General features: G+C 45.2%; 1 protein-coding gene across 2 annotated transcripts in view; it reads right to left on the bottom strand.

Annotated features, from left to right (window-relative positions):
• The window catches only part of LOC147882532 (P-loop containing nucleoside triphosphate hydrolases superfamily protein), a 125,382-nt gene that overhangs the window by 42,252 nt on the left and 64,082 nt on the right, over positions 1-19,048 (bottom strand). For both annotated transcript variants that reach the window (XM_087400409.1, XM_087400408.1), the window contains 8 exons: positions 17,579-17,644; positions 17,242-17,297; positions 14,123-14,201; positions 13,861-13,920; positions 13,662-13,766; positions 13,190-13,272; positions 2,853-3,003; positions 2,679-2,759 (listed from right to left, as the gene is read on the bottom strand). In XM_087400409.1, coding sequence (XP_087256535.1) covers positions 2,679-2,759; positions 2,853-3,003; positions 13,190-13,272; positions 13,662-13,766; positions 13,861-13,920; positions 14,123-14,201; positions 17,242-17,297; positions 17,579-17,644 — 681 coding nt within the window. The remainder of the gene's footprint in view (positions 1-2,678; positions 2,760-2,852; positions 3,004-13,189; positions 13,273-13,661; positions 13,767-13,860; positions 13,921-14,122; positions 14,202-17,241; positions 17,298-17,578; positions 17,645-19,048) is intronic.

Below are 19,048 nucleotides of genomic sequence, written 5' to 3' on the forward strand. Positions count from 1 at the left end.
TCTAGCGGTGATGTACGATAGTCCATTCTGGGAGACAGACTGATCATGCATAGAGAGACTTGAGGTTTTGCTTCTTGCTTTGATGATCCGCAGCAAGCCATTGGTCCCACGTCAAATCATACTAGCAAAGTTTAGGGATATGCCACTACAATTTTCCAGGTCGTCACTTATCTCCACAAGATAAATGACCACCCTCTATAGTTTGATGCAGTCTTCCAAGTGGTCCGAGACTTTGCTACCACGACAACTAGACGATGTAGATGGCCATGGCTAGTCGTGACTTCATTGGCATTGGAGGCAAAGGGGGATCAGAATAGCTAGCATGCTCAGACACACCGATTGTTTGCAGGCATGGGACAACACATGGACAAATTGCTAACATTTCAATATAGCCTTCCATTCCGCTTGGTTGTCAGGAGGTAAGCCAAGTCATTAGAGAGAATCTCTTGCAGCTCCACACATATAGGACTTGGTTAGCACCTCTTGAGCTTTCATTAAACTCAGCTTCTATAGAGGACCCTCGAACTCCCCCTGAATCCCTCGTCTCATCTCTGTAGGTAGACTCCCATGTATACCCACTGACTACTGGTAGTGGCCGCTCTGGACTCTGATGTGTCTCTGTATAAAAGACTATGCCATGACTTGTATAGGATTCCGAGCAGTTCCCTGGTTCTGACCATAAGGTACCGTTACAGTTCCAAATGGTGCTGGATAGGGTCTCGGAGATCTGAGTCTCATAGACCCCGCCTCTCTATGTGGAAGGGGAAACGGGAGCCTGTTAGGAGTCGTCCATCTCGTACTACTGCCCACGTCCCCTCCTTGCTCGCTTGATCCCGCTGCTACAACAAGAAGCACCTCTCCTACCCCTGTAGTAGAGTGAGGTCCTCATCCATGGAAATCGCTGGCTGGTCTTGTAGGACTGACCTGTGACGTAAAGCCGAAAGTCGTGCCTGAGCGTCATGGAATCGTATGATCAAGGGCTACTCTCAGTTGGGGTCTATCCCCACCTGCCATGCTCTCTCAATCCTGTGCTCAATCACCCCCAGAGTAGTGGCCACGAAGGCCGTCGCATCTGTCGTCGGTGTAGCCTCAGTGCGTGGGATCCCACATACTCTGATGTTGAGAGCCTTACTAGCTCTCTGCTGCTGCTCCAAGAGGGTAACCGAAATGGTTACCCTTGCAGGTTCTCGTTTGGCTACGTCAGTCTACTCAATTGTAGATTGCATGCTCGCAATCTGTGCCTCCACAACTGGGGTGCTCCTTGGAGAGAGGAAGAGAGAGCTTATTACTGACCAAGGGGTCTACGAGACAAAAAAAAAAACTACTAAATGGGCATCCCCTAAGGCTGATGCCTATGATGAGGGCTACCGCTGCAAGAGAAGCCCAAAAGGACAAAGCCACCAAGGAGAATACCCTGGTCATCTGCCATTGGTCAATTGTCCATCCGAGTGGTAATAGGCGGAGTCGCAGTCCTTTACAGATCCACACTTTTGGGGACCATTTCAGTAGAGCAGAGAGATGCACATTCCAGGCATTCCAGGTTTCTTTGGATCCGGATTCGGCACGTAGACAGTCGGGATCTATTTGTTGCAGTTTGCTACTTACCCCCTGAGACCTCCCACTTTGCCAGCGATATTCGAGGTGAGGATGAGACATCTCCATTTGCTGCTCTTTATCAGTCCATTGTTGACTTCTCTAGCCGCGGAGAAGTCCTCCTAGTTAGGGACTTCAATGCGAGGACAGACGCCCGTCAGGCACCACTCCTCGACTTCAAGGATGATTCCACTCTCTTGCCAGACATTGACCTTAAGGAGGCAGGTATGCTATGGGTTTCGGCTGAAAGACGAGGTCCATTCACATCTTAAGGACAGGCCCTATTAGACCTCGGCAAGATGCATGATCTCATTATATATAATGGTCTTGACAGATGGCCCGCCTCAAGTGGTTTTACGTGCTTTCCACATGGGGGAGATTCCAGTGTTGTTGATTACATCATGGGATCCCCTGCCTTCACATCTCGCATCACTGACTTTACCATCGCACCTCTCCCTCCAGCGGCTGATCATACCTATCTTTTCTTTAGCACTTCCACTCCTCGTCGCACATCACCTTCCACCCCACTTTGTTCCCTACCATGATATACGCTTTGACCACGATCACTCACCTACTTACTCTGGCCGTCTGTACATACTTCTCCCTTATATTGACTTCATACCCCTATTAGAGGATCGTGCTGCCCACATGATATCAGGCAGCGCTGCAGCTGCACAACTTCACCCATAGTGAGCAACGAAGAAGAAACAAAAGATGACTGCATGCATCATTAAGAATGATAAAGGTAAAAATTATCTAGCCTCATGCACTATATGTGTCTAGACACTCATATACCACAATATGTCCCATTCTTATGCAGACTACTCTTAAATACTCTTTTAAAGTATAGCCTCGACTCTTCACGTTTGATTATATCAACTGGCCAACATAATGAGTCTTCAATGACATCCATCTACGATATGTACTATACATAGCCTTAATATGACCCCATTTACAAAGTGTTCCATTGTAAATCATTCACATTTAAAGCTAGCAAAGAAAGGTTCTGCAACAGTTTTGCTTTCAGGACAGCATTAATCTCCAGTGACAACAAATAATATGGCAGATTCGGTACAGAAACTTACAGGTATATCAATCCCACGTCCAGCAACGTCAGTTGCAACTAGACAATTGAAACGCTTGCTCCGAAAACCCTCTAAACTAATCTGTTAAGACGGGAATGATCCATGAGCATATCTGGGTACCCTAGAAAGGGTTATAAATTATGGAAGTCACAATCCAAAAATCAAAGAAGGTACCTCGCGCTGGTCCTGAGTCTTTCCTCCGTGAAGGGTTGTTACCCGATAACCAGATTTGTCTAGTTGCCTTGCAAGAGAATCTGCAGACTTTTTAGTGTTGACAAAGACCATTGCAGTCTTTTCACCAAGATCATTCAATAGACGCTGTAACCTGGAACAAAAAGAAAATCGAAGGTGTTTATAATACAGAGTTTACATGCCAAAAATGTTGTCAAATCTTTGATGCAACAACTAGATGAGAAATGAGTAGACACAACTGGGTGGACTCATATTCTCATAAACTAATGAAGTGAAACCACAAGAGATGCTATGCTGATATTCTACTGCAGTTACTACAACGTTTGGCAACTTACTAGTCTCATCAATGTTATTTTGGGGGTGATGGGAGAGCATAGAAACCGATCACTGGTCATGAGACAAAGCTATCAATTCTCTTGCAGCAGCAAACAGGGTGAGAATATTCTTCCAAGCATAAACCACACATAGTGTCCATATAACTGGCTAACCTATCTGGTGGTTCCACTTCATAACGCTACAATATAGCAGAAGGGACATCCTTCTCCCACTTCTAGATGTCATTATTATGGTTTCCATTCATCACAGGAATCCTCTGAAGAGATACTTTCAGTTGAGTCACACAAGAAAAAACTCCACAATAGTAACTTTGGAATACTGAGAGGTGAAGTTAGGATATTGATCTTTCAATTATCTCAGCTTTATTGTGCAGTCAATTGATTATTAGCCCAGTCCACATGCAGATGGCATGTTATTAGTACGTTATGATGGTAGAAGAATTTATTAGACTTAAAAAGCCAGGGGGTTGAGCATACACAGAATCGGCTGAAAAATAGGAGGTACTCCCACTATCTAAGCATATTAGCTGGGGCAGTCTGTAATACCCGATGATGTGGTGCTACTTCATTAGAAGCCAAGGAGTTCTTCTGGAGGCCTCCAATCCTTACGCAAAGTACTCAAACCAATCATGGTCAGCAAGAACAGAACTCCATCTCAATGACATGGCGTTATACTAACAATTCACCCCAATACTCTGTGATCCACCAGCACACCACAATATCACATAGCCTTCGCTCTCTTGTTTCTGCTTGGGTATCACCTAGGTAGTGATCCCACTAATTCCACAATGTATATGATCTTGAACCAGATCTATAATACGATCACCCTGTTTTTAAAAATTTCACCTTCTACATGTATCCATAATGGCCCTAGGGTGCTACTATAGATTATCCCAAAAAGAGACCACCATGATGAAACAATGGTACATCTCATAAAATATGGAGGATATCAACGTAGACTTGAGGTATGTCTAAGGTTGAATAACCTCCTCCAGAGGAGCAAGGGCTGCTAGCAGAAGAGCTCCCTAAAACTCATTAGTGCCAATTTACAAATATCCTGGGAAGCACTTTGATATGAGTTGGCAAAGGATTAGATACTCCTAAGTTTGCATTGTCTGGTACCATGTTTGATGTCTGTCAAAACCGCAGAAAGAGAGGAGATGGAGTGATTTTGGAAAGGGGACCTGAGGGGGGGCATCTTGCATGAAGGTGCAAGCCTGCACTAGTCCTCCTTAGAGACACAGCACCTTCTTGAGCCCTAGATGTTGGCGAGGCACCTTTGCTATGCGCAACACCCTGCAGATGTATGAACTTGTTGTCATCATCCACTCCTGTCCATGGCTGCTCATAGCAGCTTTGGCTGTCGTAGCAACCAAATTTGAAGGGAGGGTGGGAGAGAGATGGTGGATGTAATGCAAAGTGAATAGAGAGAATGCTACATGCATCTGCCGTAGCAATCTATATGCAGTCTTGAAGCCCTTGGGCCCCACCATGCTGCTCCCCATAGCTAATGTGCACCCAGAAAATGGTAGACAGGGGTGGTGCATGTTGTGGAACGGAAAGCAAGGAGCTGGGAGAGGGATGAGAGGGAGATGAAGGGGCACGGAGGGGGATGAGAGAAAGAAAGAAAGATTTACTAAGGTCTATGGAAGGCCAAAAAAACCTATGAGATTCCAAAAAGAAAGAAAGATTTACTAATGTCTATGGAAGGCCAAAAAAGCCTAAGGCCATGGGATCTGAAACCGCCATATGAGTATGCCCCTATGGGGGAACTAGAGGTGTCTATCGCCCCTCTTAGGAAGAACTACTCATGAAACTAGGAGCAATAGGAAAGAAACTCCATGTGTCAACAAGTTCCTGTCATACGTCCTATATCATGTCTTGGGCATGAGTAACCTGAGCTGTGCATGGGCCTAACTAGGATACCATTTGAAAACACAGTGTCTCTAAAACATGTCTGAAATTTGCTACACGCTTCCTTTGCTCGTCTTAGTTGGATGTACCAATTGGCCAGCGTTAGAGAGAAAGAAAGAAGTTTGTTAAAAGTCTTCACAAGACCAAAGGGTCTATGAGACTAAAAGAACCTGATACAATGAGCTGAGGGGTAGAGCCACTAAGCGGGCATCAACACACATGATGAATACACCCAAGAGGGAAGGTCCCCTAATATGATCTATGCCTCAACCCACTAGCGAGTCTATCGTATCTTTGGCTCGAGTCCTCGCATATGTTGTCTCTGTGAGTCCTACTGGTCGGTGCTGTCTGGCTGGAAAAACTCAGTGATCATGCTCTGAGGGGAGGACCCTGATCTCGCCTACGTGCCTAGAGCAACCGCTCCTTGTGTCGGACATCCTCATAGATGAAGGCTGCCAAGCCTATCTACACTGGGTGACTAGATAGGGATCCGAAAACATCCCTAAAGAGGTAATGATAGCAGCCCCTCATCTCATAGTACACATAGTACACAGGGCATCTGTAAGCGAGGTGCTCCTCTAACTCGATCTCCTGGTGATCGCATAGGGTGTAGATTCAACCATCTTTGGGTATACCCTCTGCCCGACCACTCTCAATACAAATTCCATGTGATGACATGTGGAACAGCCCGATCGATATCCTCAAGGAGTGGGGGACGTGGATCAATGTGTATGTTGGCGGATCAATGAAGGCCTTAGCCGAAATCTGTAGATAGTGGTCTCTGTAAAAGCTGAGCTTCACACGGAGCTCTCGAGGTGCCAACCAAATCTTGAATGTGTGTAACTCTGAGAGATCCTCTTGGATGCGGGCCTCGACTTTGTACTGAAAGGGAGGTAGCCTGTCTATGTGAAGCCCAAGGCTCTCAAACCATTTGCATGTATGTGCATACTGACGCCTCTGGTCGCCCTCTATTGCCAGTGCCATGGATGAGGACAAGGTCTACTAAGAAAGCCTACGCGCCCTCTGGTGCAGGACCCATACTGTCTAATGTAGTAGAGATACGTGATAACCTAAATCATTGCGTTGAGCTGTAGTGGGGGATGCTCCGAACTCAACCAAGACTATCTGATGTGGGACTGAGTGAAAGCATGAGAACCTGAAGCCTCTCAACTCGAGCCCAATCTATCTCTGATAGACAAGAGCTGCCATACTTGCTAGTCAGACCAAAGAGTCAAGGAGAAGGTTTTTGAATCTCTATGATGTCATGTAGCTGCAATCTCACACCTACCTCAATCCAGAATCTGTGAGATGAAGTCTGGAGCTGATCATGCCTATCTGTACTATGCGTGAGAGGCTGTCTGGAAATAAATCAATATCTAGATGAAGCGCTTGAGCCTTGGAAAAACTGTCACTAGCCTTGCTATTTGTGTCCTCTAGTCAAACATGCCTTGGCTAGATCCTGTGAAGATGCAACCCAATTATACATAGGATCTGACGATCTCAATCGGCTCGCTTGCAAGAGTGAATGAATCATACTAAAGCTGAGCCTCGCTAGCATTGAAGATCATAAAGTTTTTAAATTAAGGTTGACCTTCATGCCAAGGCTATCATAAAATGCTATAAAGCTGCTAGATGCAACTGCAAACCCTTTGCTATCTGAGAGCACAACACATAAGCATCAGCATAAAGAAAAATGGGGATAAGAGTTTGTGCTAGTGATGGATCCTCTCCTACCAAACTGTTCACAAAAAAACCACCTCGTCAATGTAAAGACCAAAGAGGATAGGATTTCTTGTTGCCCTCTTTTAGGCATGTTGAGCTGAAGAATGTAAAGCTCACAGGGCAGGGGATGTCCTCCGAGTTGCATATAGGCTGGTTGGGAAGTCGTAAGGATGTCAACATAGGCCTTCCAAAGGATCTGGAGTGCATGGTCATATCTTCTCCAAGAGTTTCATGCAGAATTCTCTATAGTTACTACGGTACAAGGTACTTAAGAGTCTGTGCTCACTGCTCACGAGTGTTGTCTTGCATCTCACTAAGCATCGATACTCTTTTCCAATGTTGTTTCTTGCGTCTCAATAAGCATCGATACTCCTTTCCAATGTCTCACTAAGTGTTGTTTCTTGCGTTTCACTAAGAATCGATACTCTTTTCCAATGTGTTTTCGATTTGGAGAAAAATAATGGGTGATAAACGACATACCTCATGAGATTAAAACATTATTGAAATCGTGTAAATTTTCAGTAGTGACCAGGCCCACCTGAGGGCAAGTAATCCAAGTCACCAAGCAGGGGGGCCCTAGAGAGGCTACTCACTACACTTCGACTAGAGAGCAGTTGAGTGCCCATGGCTTGTTGCTAGAATCCCTACTTAGTGTGTCCTCAGTTTGACAACCCTTCAACAAATTGCACAAGAGGCCATTGGTCCAAGAAAGAGCCAATATATCACCAAGAAGAATAAGGAAAGAGAAAGAGAACAAAGGAGGAAACGAGGAGGAGGTAAACACATTAAACATTGCAATATGATGAAATTCACACACATCCTTTTAGAGAAAATTACCTGCAATGTAAAAAAGACAAAAAACATGACAAAAACAAAAATAAAGAGAGGACAAGAGACACCGCAAATACACACTCGACACACACATGGAGTTGCAAGGATTGATAAGGTAGTCGCTAGGGCACACACACTCTTCAAAATTACTCACTTAAGCACAATATAGCTGGCCACCACTTGGACAAAGGACAAAATTTCTTATACAACTTGCATGCCTGCTAAGGTAATAGAAAAATATGATATCCAATCTTACAAATTAAAATTTTTGTACAATGAGCGAAACACAGAGGGAGAAATGGAAAAAAGGAGTTTAAAAGAGACGTGAAACAAAACTAAAAGTAAGAGAGAAAGAAAGAAAGATGTATTCACGTCTGCGGGAGGCCTCACGGGCCTATGAGACAAATGCAAAGCCAAAAGGTAACTCATACAAGCCACTAAGGGCTGAAGCAAAGGGTTCACTAAGGCCCTTGCTGAAAGCTAAAGTGCTAAGCTACTGAACAAAGTAGTAGAAGTACCAAAATATCAGGACAGTGTCAGGTGCTCAGAGCTAATGCTCCTAGTACATGCCCCGATTCCATATATCCAAGTAACCTGGTGGCTCTCTGATGAGATGTGAGAAGCTCTCATATCTGTGTCTGTCGAGCTGTCTCTCAAAGCGGTGGAGGGCGTGGTCTCCTCAATCCTTGTATCCGAAGGGCTACATCAAGGGCGACTCCTCGTCTCTGGCGGTCACCTCTCAGGAGGGCTGAGATGGACGGCACCTCGATCATGTGTGGCCCTCTCCGTGTCGCATGTGGAGCGCGTGTCTCTCGTCTGGCAGCATCGTGGTGGAGACTCCCACTGCTAGTCCATGATGCTCTCATCTCATCAAGCTCCTCTCCCTTAGCCTCGCCGGCAACTGACTCAAATGCATAGAAATCTGTAATAAGTGTTTGTGCGCTGTCGATCTCGGTGACCTGTGGCCTCAATCCCTGTTGCTCTCAGGTATGTCGCATTAGTATATCTCTCTGTTGTCACATCTCAATCGGATAGAGCCCAACACAGACCTGATCGGGAAAATGGATCAACCGTGTAAGTAGACCAAGCCATACCTCTCCTGGAAGAGGTAGTGATATCGTCCTCGGATCTCATAATAGACTGGGCAGACACATAGAAAGTGCTCCTCTCTCTCGATCTCCTCCATCTAGCATAGTGTGCAAGTCCTATGCTCTCTGGGTATACCCACAGCTCTTCCTGCCTCAATCCTCAGCTGATGTGACGAGACTCGCAACAACTGATCGATGGCGATCCTCAATGCCTGTGAGACTCTCCTATCCTCGAGATACTGAGGTCTGATGACAAGACCATGCTCCGAGACCCTCATGAAGTGGTCATGGTTAAACTAGATCTTGGTGGGGAAGTCCTCTCCCCCCCAGGCCCTAGATGTATGGAGCTAGAGGAGGTCCAACCATATGATACGGTTGATCTCATCTCGTGGAATCATCTCGGGTGGTGCATCCAAGTTGTTCTGAAAGGGGGAAAATCTGTCCATCTAAATGCCGTGACTACCAAACCACGAAAATATCTGTGCATACCATGCTGTATCAACATCGCTCTCTGCTAGTCACTTGGAGGACTCCAATGCTAACCGGTAATCACCACTAGGATAAGGCACAGACTATGTGTAGGAACGTCATTGCCTGAAAGATAGCATCAACCTGGAGAGGGGTCATGGTGAACTCTGCCTATATAATCTAATGGGAGACTGAGGGCTTACTCCGAATCATCCTAGATCCCATGATCACCTGTAGCCTCTCAAATCTCCTCCACTCTGACGCTGAAATCTCACTCCCCCAAAAAGGTGCTGCATACATGGTCCTGGAAAGTGTGTCTGAAAGCATCACCTCTCTAGTCGGGCCAGAGCACCCCGTCCTAGTGTGAGTCGTGCCGTACTTGCACGTTGTGAAACCCGGTCTGGTGAACACTACCTCCAAATATGTGTAAGACTGTACTATCTCCACAGGCTCGTCACGGTATGTGAAGCTATGGCGACGCGATACTGCTCGCGAGATGTTGAAGATCATAACCTTGGTTTTCCCAAGGTTAACTGTCAAGTCTCTCTCTCTGCAGACATCTCCAAAGCCTCTAGATGTTTCTGCAATCCCTTTGCTGAGGATGATATGAGGACTATGTCATCTGCGTACAACAATATCTGCACAAAGTCAGCCAAAAGCGAACCCTCTCCCCCTAGGTGATTGACAAAAGAAGTGATCTCGTCGATATAGAGACCGAAAAGAGTCGGTAAGAGGGGGCAGCCTTGTTCTACTCTGATAGTGCTCTCAACCCAATCTGATAGGCCTCCTGGGGCACGTACCTTCCCTCTGACGGACTCATATAGACTCATGACCACCTAAATCATGATCTCTAGAAGCTGCAACTCCTGTAACCTTTTGATCAGGCGAGAACGTGGGACAGTATCAAATGGCTTACGAAAGTCTACGAAGCAAATGCAGACTTTCTAATGCCTCGACTTCGCCTCCTCAATAATAGCCCTCAAGGTGAAAATGTGGTCCAAGGTGGAGTGATGTCTCCCTTAGCCAAAGTGTGGCCAATCATAAGAGTGTGGTAGTCCCCAGTGTCCATGGGATCACCTGCCTTGTGTATCAGTACTATGGTGGTAGTGCTCCAGGTAGGCGAGAAGCCATGGCATACGGCATGGTTGAACAATTGTTCTAGGATCGGGGTTAAGATCTCCTGTCCACGTGCAAAGTGCTCGGTGCGTAGACCCTCATGATCTAGTGATCTCCGGTTATGAAGTCGGAGAAGGGCAGCCCATACATTCTGCGTAGTAAACAAATGATACGTAGTGGGTCTGGGCATAGAGGACATATTAGGTGGTGCCCGGCCTGGGACATCATATAGAAAGCATGCATATGTATGCCAGACTGTTGGATCTGTGATGGGGATGGGCAACTTCCCCTCCAACAAGAGCCCCCATTGCATAGTAGGATCTCCTCCGCCAAAGGATCTAATCACCTCATCCATCCTGTGTATGAGGAAAGCTCGCTTTTTACGCCGTGTCACTCGGTGTGAGATCCGTTGTGCCTCTGGTGAAGTCAAGTGTCCCAATGCTCACTTGCATGTAAGGTGGGCTCTCATCTCTCTACACTCATCGTCGAACAAGGGGTTTTGGGGCATCTTCCCATCTAGGTCACGTGAAGATTGTGCCGTGGGGAAGGATTTGGTGGCAACATCTTGTATCACTGAGACAAGGATATCTGATGCATGTGCAAGGTTCATTCCCTCTCCAAGTGGTACTAGAAGCTCAAAAGCCACATGTCAAGAGTACGATCAAAATGGATCTGAATCCGAGTGAGTGGCAGGGGGGCCCTCCTCATGGCTGGCATGGTGACCGATATACAGAAGGCAAGGTATGAGTGGTCGGCCCTGAGTGGAGGAGGCACAGTAAAATTATGTAGCCATGGGGCAAAGGCTAGTGGGCCGAGCAAGTACCATGTGGGAAACAAGTGAGCCCACCAGATGATGGCCATCTTCGGAGACCGCTATATATGATCAAGTCATGGATAGCCCCCAACTCGAGTAGATGCCTCCCATATGTTGTCACTGGTGCATCCGCATTTGCTGTCTGCCTCACGATCTCCACCTCTACTACATCCATCTCCGGTACTATGAGGAAATCCTCATCGAAATCTAACAAGCCAACCTGTCTGTTCCCAGTACGTGCATTGAAGTCACCAAGGAGGAGAGAGTGTCCCCTTGTTTAGAGAGCTATGTGATGTCATCATGAATAGTCTCATATGGGTTGTGCCCGTCAGTGGCGACCTCTCGTGCATAAGGTGATGTGTCTGGGGGGAAGTAACACACTGCAATGAAGATCGGGCGAGTATCTCATAGCTGAACTCACACCCACATATGTCGTGTGTGTTCCTCTCTCCGGATCATCGATATGAGTGGTCTTAGATGTGCTCTGAAAAGGACAGCCACACCCCATGACCCCCGTATTCCACTATCTCCTCTCCCGCTGCCTGCTCCGCCCTCCTAGCTCCTCCCCGCAGCTCCTCCCTCTCACTGGCTGCTCCGCCCTCCCGCTGCCTCCATCTCCCCGGCAGCTCCTCCCTCCCGCTGGTGGCTCCACCCATCCGCCCGCGCAGCACCACCCTCAGCCTAGCCCTGCCACCCCTCAGCCCTCCCCCGCCTACCCTCAGCCTACCTCCACCTAGCTTCGCCACCCCTCAGCCCTCCCCGCCCTATCCTATCCCGTGGCATCACCTAGCTGCCCCCTCCCCCCCGTCGCAGCACCTATGCCACTCCACCCTCTTCCATTCTCCTCCACCCTCATCCATTCTCCTCCGCCCCGACCTACAGCCCCGCCTTCATCCCCCTCCATCGAGCACTCCCTCTCCCCGCCATTTTCAGCCACTAGGACTGGGTGTGCCTCCCGCCATTTGGGGGGGGGGGGGCTCATGCTCCCACATCTGCACAGCCATCTGCCCTCCAGCCAACTTGCTCACAAGGGAGACGACTTCCTAGGTGCCTCAAAGGGGCTGCCACGTGGCAGCACATCAGAGGACCTGAACAGCCTCCACATGGCCAGCCACTATGGCATGAATACAGGCCAACACAGGGTGAAACCTATCCTCACAGGGAGCAGGCACACCCACAGCACAGGCCCTCGCTCATCTATGCTAGCCTCTCACTGGGCAGGCACACCCACAAGCAAGGCCCTCTCTCTCTACGTTGACATCACGAGATGACCTCTAACAGGCTGATGTGGCAGTCAGGCTGACATGGCAGGCAGTAAGCAAAACTTAGTAAGCAAAGCTGCGCCTATGTTCTCAACAATACCCAAGCATAACTGCCATCTGGGTTTCAAGAGATTCTGGAATCTCTTGGGTAACTAAGCCCTTAATGTCTACACTCCATGTGCGCCAACCCATTGGATTCAATATCTGTCCCCATCAAATCAAAAAATCATGCTACAAGTTGGTAGTAGTACTTAATCAAGGAAGAGTTGGTAGGTTTTTCTTGAACCATATAATCCAGATGTAGTTAAGGGGTAACCTCTTGCTTCCTCACTGAGCTCTTATTCACTTGAAATTGAAAAAGGATTGGGAAAGTCAGTATTACTAGGAAAAAGGGCTGGACCTAATTTGTAACACAGCCTGCCTTCTTTCTGCAGCAGCAATGCCGTATGAAGCAGTATGGCAATAGAAATCAGGTTTGGAGAATATCAGCTGTCTCTCAGTTGTTCCCATTCTTCAGCGATGGAGTTCTTTGCAGCACACCTTTTGTAAAAATTGAACTAAAACAAGTCTTACTCCAAAATAAGTTGATATGTAACAGAAAACAGTGGATCACCTTTTGCAATTTTAAGCCATTCTCAGAAAACGTACCAAATCAATACTTTTTAAATTTATTCATACTCGGCATTTAAAAAAGTCATTTTTACTTCAGCTACAACCACAAAACCTTCCTCCAGGAACATTAAAAAACTAGAAAAAGTGTAGGTCTCACCTGTCTAGTTTTTCCGTCTCTTTAATCATGATCACGTGTTGTGTGATAAGATCAGTTGCCTTGCCTGCTGTACCAATCGTAACCTAGGAGACAATTGATTCATTTAGCATGCATTTCTTTGCCACACGTGTCTGATGCATCCTAACTCTTTACATAATAATCAGGTCTGCATATATTCCACATTCTTCATATATTAAAATAAGAGTTGCTGAAAATCATGAAGCGTCCTACATTTGAACCCCTTTGCCGAAGAATCTAAACTGTAAAACCACGCTGCATAACAGTTAGCTCGGAAGGGCCCTTAGTGAAATTGTACCACGTGGCCCTATGAGCAGCTAGACAACAGGTTACTGTTGGACTAAATGGGCTTGTGGTGGGCCCCTTCCAAGCTAACATTTCAGAATTGCGCTCTCTCTCTCTCTCTCTCTCTCTCTCTCTCTCTCTCTCTCTTTGAAAATAGATCAATACTTACCACCACTGGATTCCTTAAATATTTGCGCGCCAACCGTTCTACTGCCGGGGGCATGGTCGCACTAAACATGTATGTGGTTCTGTATATTTTTCTCTCATCAAGCTCCTGCATCACACATATATTCTCCATTGATGACTATATTTCTCCAAAAGAACCTTTGAGAGATATATAAACAGGCATTAAAAAAAGATATTCTTGCCTCCTCCTCATTTTCTGGCTTCAGGTTGCTTGAGGGCATGGCATCAAGAACTCCAACAACCTGCCATTACAGGAACACTTGGATAAAGGTCCATCACACAGCACTTTTTGAAGCAAGAATCCATACTTTTCAACCTCCACATGCATTGCAAAAATTAAACCACAAAGCATCAGCCTTAACCAGTAAGAGTGTACCACATAGGTTACCAATAAGATTAGCCTCTAGACAGAGTACTCAGTGCATAATGCAGCAAATGTCTGACCTGTGGCTCAAAACCCATGTCAATCATTCGATCTGCCTCGTCCAAAACTACATAATTGCACTGATTCAGGACTGCATATCTGCAACCAAGTGTCGTCTCTCAATCCCTCAAAATACATGTTCTAGTCTTCAAAAGAACAGTGTGCACACATACAAGGATACATAAATGCAGGACATATCATGTGTGTGCAAAACCGTGGGTGTGGATGGGTGAACAGAAAAATGAGGATACATAAATGCAGGACATATCATGGACATGTGTGCAAAAGCGTGGGTGCGAAATTGTTGGTTTTTTTTTTTTTTTTTTGGGGGGGGGGGGGGGGGGGGGCATATGGATGTGCACATTGATGTGCATGCTTACATTTTATGAGGCACAGAGGTAAACAAACATTTGTACACAAGCAAGCACAGGTGTATTTACATTGTAAATAATAGGTATATAAACACACATGTATCCTTGTAGCTACTGCCTGCCCCTGCAATCAGACAGGTCACAAAGGTAACAATATGAGTCATAATGACTGTCAGCTCAGAAAATAGCCATTTCACAGGGTGTAATCATCCAACACAGACCTTCAGTAGGCAGTATGTCATTGACCTGCTGAGGGAGGGATACCCGGGGAGAAGGGGGTTGGCTTTGCAGGAATTCATATGTGTGGTTATACAGGGGCAATGTGAACATGCATGTACATGTGTGGATGTTCACATTTATATGCATGCTTACATTGTGATGGCACGTGTAAGCAAACCTTTGTACACAAGCAAGCATAGGTGCATTTACATTGTAAAAATATGTAAACACACATGCATCCTTGTATTTACTGCCTGTCTCTGCAATTAGGAAGGTCACAAAGGTAACAATATGATGGGTGTTATAAAGACTGCTCTTTCAGGAAATAACCATTTGACAGGGGTTACTGTCCAACACAGACTTCAGCAGCTGGCATGTCATTGACCCTTGTCATTACAAAAAACGGTGCCCATGGAATGGATTAACCACACTTCCAATTTATAGTTATTGCTTCAAACCACAAGTTTCCTTCCTTTGATACAATTATCCAACCAAAGGCAGATCATATGGCTAAATCTTTCCTGGTTCAGATTTTCAAGCACCACGGTATGCCTAAGTTCATTGTTAGTGACCGAGACCCTAGAATGAGTAGCCTTTTCTGGAAAGCCTATTTGATAATATGGCAACAAATCTGAATTTTTCTTCTTCTTTCCATCCCCAGACAGATGGTCAAAGTGAAGTAGCAAATTCAACTGTGCTAGACCTTTTCATATGCTACGTGACTGATGAAAAATCAGATTGGGAAAAGTACCCTCCGCTCCTGGAGTTTGCATACACTAATGCAGTTCATACCTCCACTGGTAAAACCTAGTTTGAGGTCGATGATGTGGCGCAATGTGACAGTCCTGAACCTGAAATTAACTGAAAACTTCAATTTATTTTTTTTTGGAAGGATTTCAGTTGTCAACCTTGTCCAAAGTATTGTATTGACAGGTTCAAGGTTCAGATGTCAAAAGCCCTAAATTTTCTGTTGGAAATTAGGGTTTGACAGTAAAAACTGTCAAAAAACAGTAAAAGACTGCAAGTGTCGCTTGTGAATCAGATTCTAGTCCTCTGAGCTTAGAACTGAGACTCAAAAGACCTCTGTAGGTAGAGTATAACAGACCACGAAGCTGCTGCAGCAGGATGAAGTACAAGAGACAGCTGGAGCGCAGCTGGAACAGCCCTCAGACACCTCGAACTGAGTGCGTGGCTGCAGGTGTCTCTTTTGGAGGGCTCTAAACAGATCGCGATAGCAGAACGTCTCCTGCAGATGACTGTGGAGAGGTCACAGGAGCTAGGCACCTGGAACTGCAGTACAAAAGTGACGACAGATGGCCACGGGTACTGTGGAGGACCTCGAAAATGCTGCAGCTGGAGCCTACAAGCAGTCGCCTCAGCCTGGGAACAGCAATGAGGCACTTTGTGGCGACGAAAGAACTCTAGAAGCCTTGGACAGCAGTTGGAGGAAACATACGGAATCTGTACATATATGTACGGACGTCTGTACAATTGTACGAATGGTACAAAAAAGGGGCACAGGGAGCAGTGAAGGTTCAGGGACAGGAAGCAGATCCGAGCTCTGATACCACTGTAGGACCGTTAGATGAAAGAGAGCACGTACAAGGTACAAGGGTCAATGAAGAAACGCCGTCACGTCAACTAGTGTTGAGAAAAGAAAGAGTGTACCTAGAGCCTAGGACTAAGTGTCCTAGGTGTCACATAGGACTAAGTGTCCTAAGTGGCCTAAAAGGCACTAAAACTACAAGTGCCTATATCTATGCCTACAAGGCACATACCATGGCATCTAGGGCATCACTAGAACCACCAGAAGATGGCCTACAAAAACCTATCCTCTTAACAGCATAACACGCATCTCAATATGGCTGTCTACTCTGCAGGAAAACATTGTGCATAGCTATACAAATTCATTAGAGAGGCTCACTAGAGGTGAGGTATGGTATGCCCATCAAACGCATCTAAAGTTTTTGAGGCTGAGACATGAGCCTATTTTTATTTCTTCAAAAAAGGAAAGAGGCCGTGATCCAGCGGCAGAGCGGTGGTGGGGAAGGTAAGAAAACCTGAAAAATAAGAGAATGACAAACACATGGATTGTGAAGATGTAGATTTCGAAATAAAAAACAGACATGGCATATTCTCATAGATTTAGGAGGCATTTGCCCTTATGAAATCTGTCATATGCCTCTTCAGTCTTTTAGAATTGCAGATTCTAAATACTGCTTGTTTGGAGACCATTCAACACGTCATACCATGGATGATAGGATGGGTACATAATGACATCAAACAATGCATTGTATTCATCAAGCATCTCGTCTTGAAGCATAGAAACCGTAAGTATGCCAAACCCTTTAACAATGCAAAGACATGTCATTTTTATCTAATTCCTTGAAAACCTCATCAGTAAATTAAAACAATGAGCTGGGCCTTTCGAGGCCTATCTAGGATCTTTTGATTGACAATGCTGAAAGTCTTAACAAATTTAATGTCATCCTTTAACTCTAAACAATGCATCAATAAATAAAATGTATATGCATTGAAGTCAAAATTACCTTCTCTCTAAACAATCAAGCAATCGTCCAGGTGTAGCTATGACAATCTCACATCCCTGAAAACATTGCAACACATTATATCAGAGGTGATGTAAGCATCTGATCTTAACAACCTCTTTTCTAATTTGAAAACCTGCATTCGTTGTCATATCCCAAGAAATCACAACACCAGACCTACCTTAACCAATGAGTAACTAGAAAAGTATGCAAATGGCTATTCCAAAAAGTGCATTAAAACCCAGAAATTTGGGCCCCAAGGTACTTCTCAGCTGCTATGATAATAGCTAAAAGATAAGCCCAAAACCTTTAGTATATGCTTTATCAGAAAAGAAGCAACCTGGCGAAGCTTGAAACCTTGTTCTTCGATAGACTGGCCTCCAACAACAGAAACAACCCGAATATCCTATCACAAAGTGGAAGGAAATTTTGGTTAATAGAAGACAATATACGCACTTGGACTGTTTAACTTTTTAATCCTCATGGCGAGTCAATGGAGACTCTATTAAAGATTACGGAAATCTTCTTCACAAATAAAAATCCGGCCTTAATCAAGCTTGGTTAAAATTCAACAAAATCACTGTTGACCCAAGTATTAATCATTCATCTATTTACACATGGCTCAAAATGATTAATAAGGCATAATTTGACTAATCAAATTAACATGTTATGTTCACAAACCTATGAAAAAAGGGCCTCTTGGATTAAGTATGTAAGCACCCCATTAATATGTGAGATTAGGGAACTGGCCAATAGGAAAGCCTGGGCATTTGAAATTTGGAGGACATTGAACCTCCTCCTGATTGGTGGGACAACTTGCCATCTATTTGACCTCTATTTTGATGTGTAAAGGACTTCAAAAGGAACCATGGTCATTGGATCATCCAAGGGTATCAAGGTGGATGCTTGAGGATGATTCATGTTGATCTTAACCATTAAGAGTGTGGTATGTGGCACTCCCCCTTGCATCTTGATGTAGTTGTGTCCCATATATTGGGTCTTTGCAATGATCCAATGGTCCAAATGTGATCGTGGTGGGCTTGCTCGTGACACCCACGCAATTCTCCATCTTGAAGCAAATGCTAATGGTGGCTGCCTCACATCCAAAACTACTTGTTGAGTGGTCCATTGGATCTACTCTATCTCCTATGGTTGTAAAAAGGCAGGCTTGTAAGCTCTTAGATAGAGCACTTGATCTTATGGTGAGGAATAAGCACCTTGGATGGGAATAGGATCAAATGGTGGAGAAGAGGTGCTTTAACGTGCACCTTTAGATCACATCTTGTACATGGCGCCCGCGCAAAAGGTTCACCACTTGAATTGGCGGGCATGCACCTTTAATTCGAGGATTAAAGGATTCACCAATTTCCTAATCAAATCCTTATGATGCCTTTTGAGTCCACATGTCCCCTAACAAATAGCCTTATCATTTTGCCCTCCAAGGTACACCCATGATGAGCCAGGTCTTTGGAATAGTTCTAGGAATTAGAATTGAAGTAGTTCTCTTAGAAAGGGGAAATGGTAGGCTGTGAGTATAGCCCCAAAAACTCATTGTATATAATTCTTTCTCAATGAGGGATAGCACCATGCTCATTGCACCTCACATGTGCCCTAGGAAGGAAATGGGATCGGAAATTGGAAAATGCACAACTTTAGATTGGCTTGGATGATCCAATGGATCACCAACCCAATCATCATGCACCATTGGATCAAGTGCTAATACATATAAACCATCCACATGTACATTTTGTTAGATGAAAGAAACAAAGTTGACATTCTGACACATTATACATCTCTTTAATAATTGTAG

The sequence above is a fragment of the Dipteris shenzhenensis genome, chromosome 29 (assembly GCF_047967505.1).
Source record: "Dipteris shenzhenensis isolate YYH24624 ecotype China chromosome 29, Dip_SZ_1.0, whole genome shotgun sequence".
Lineage (NCBI taxonomy): Eukaryota > Viridiplantae > Streptophyta > Polypodiopsida > Gleicheniales > Dipteridaceae > Dipteris > Dipteris shenzhenensis.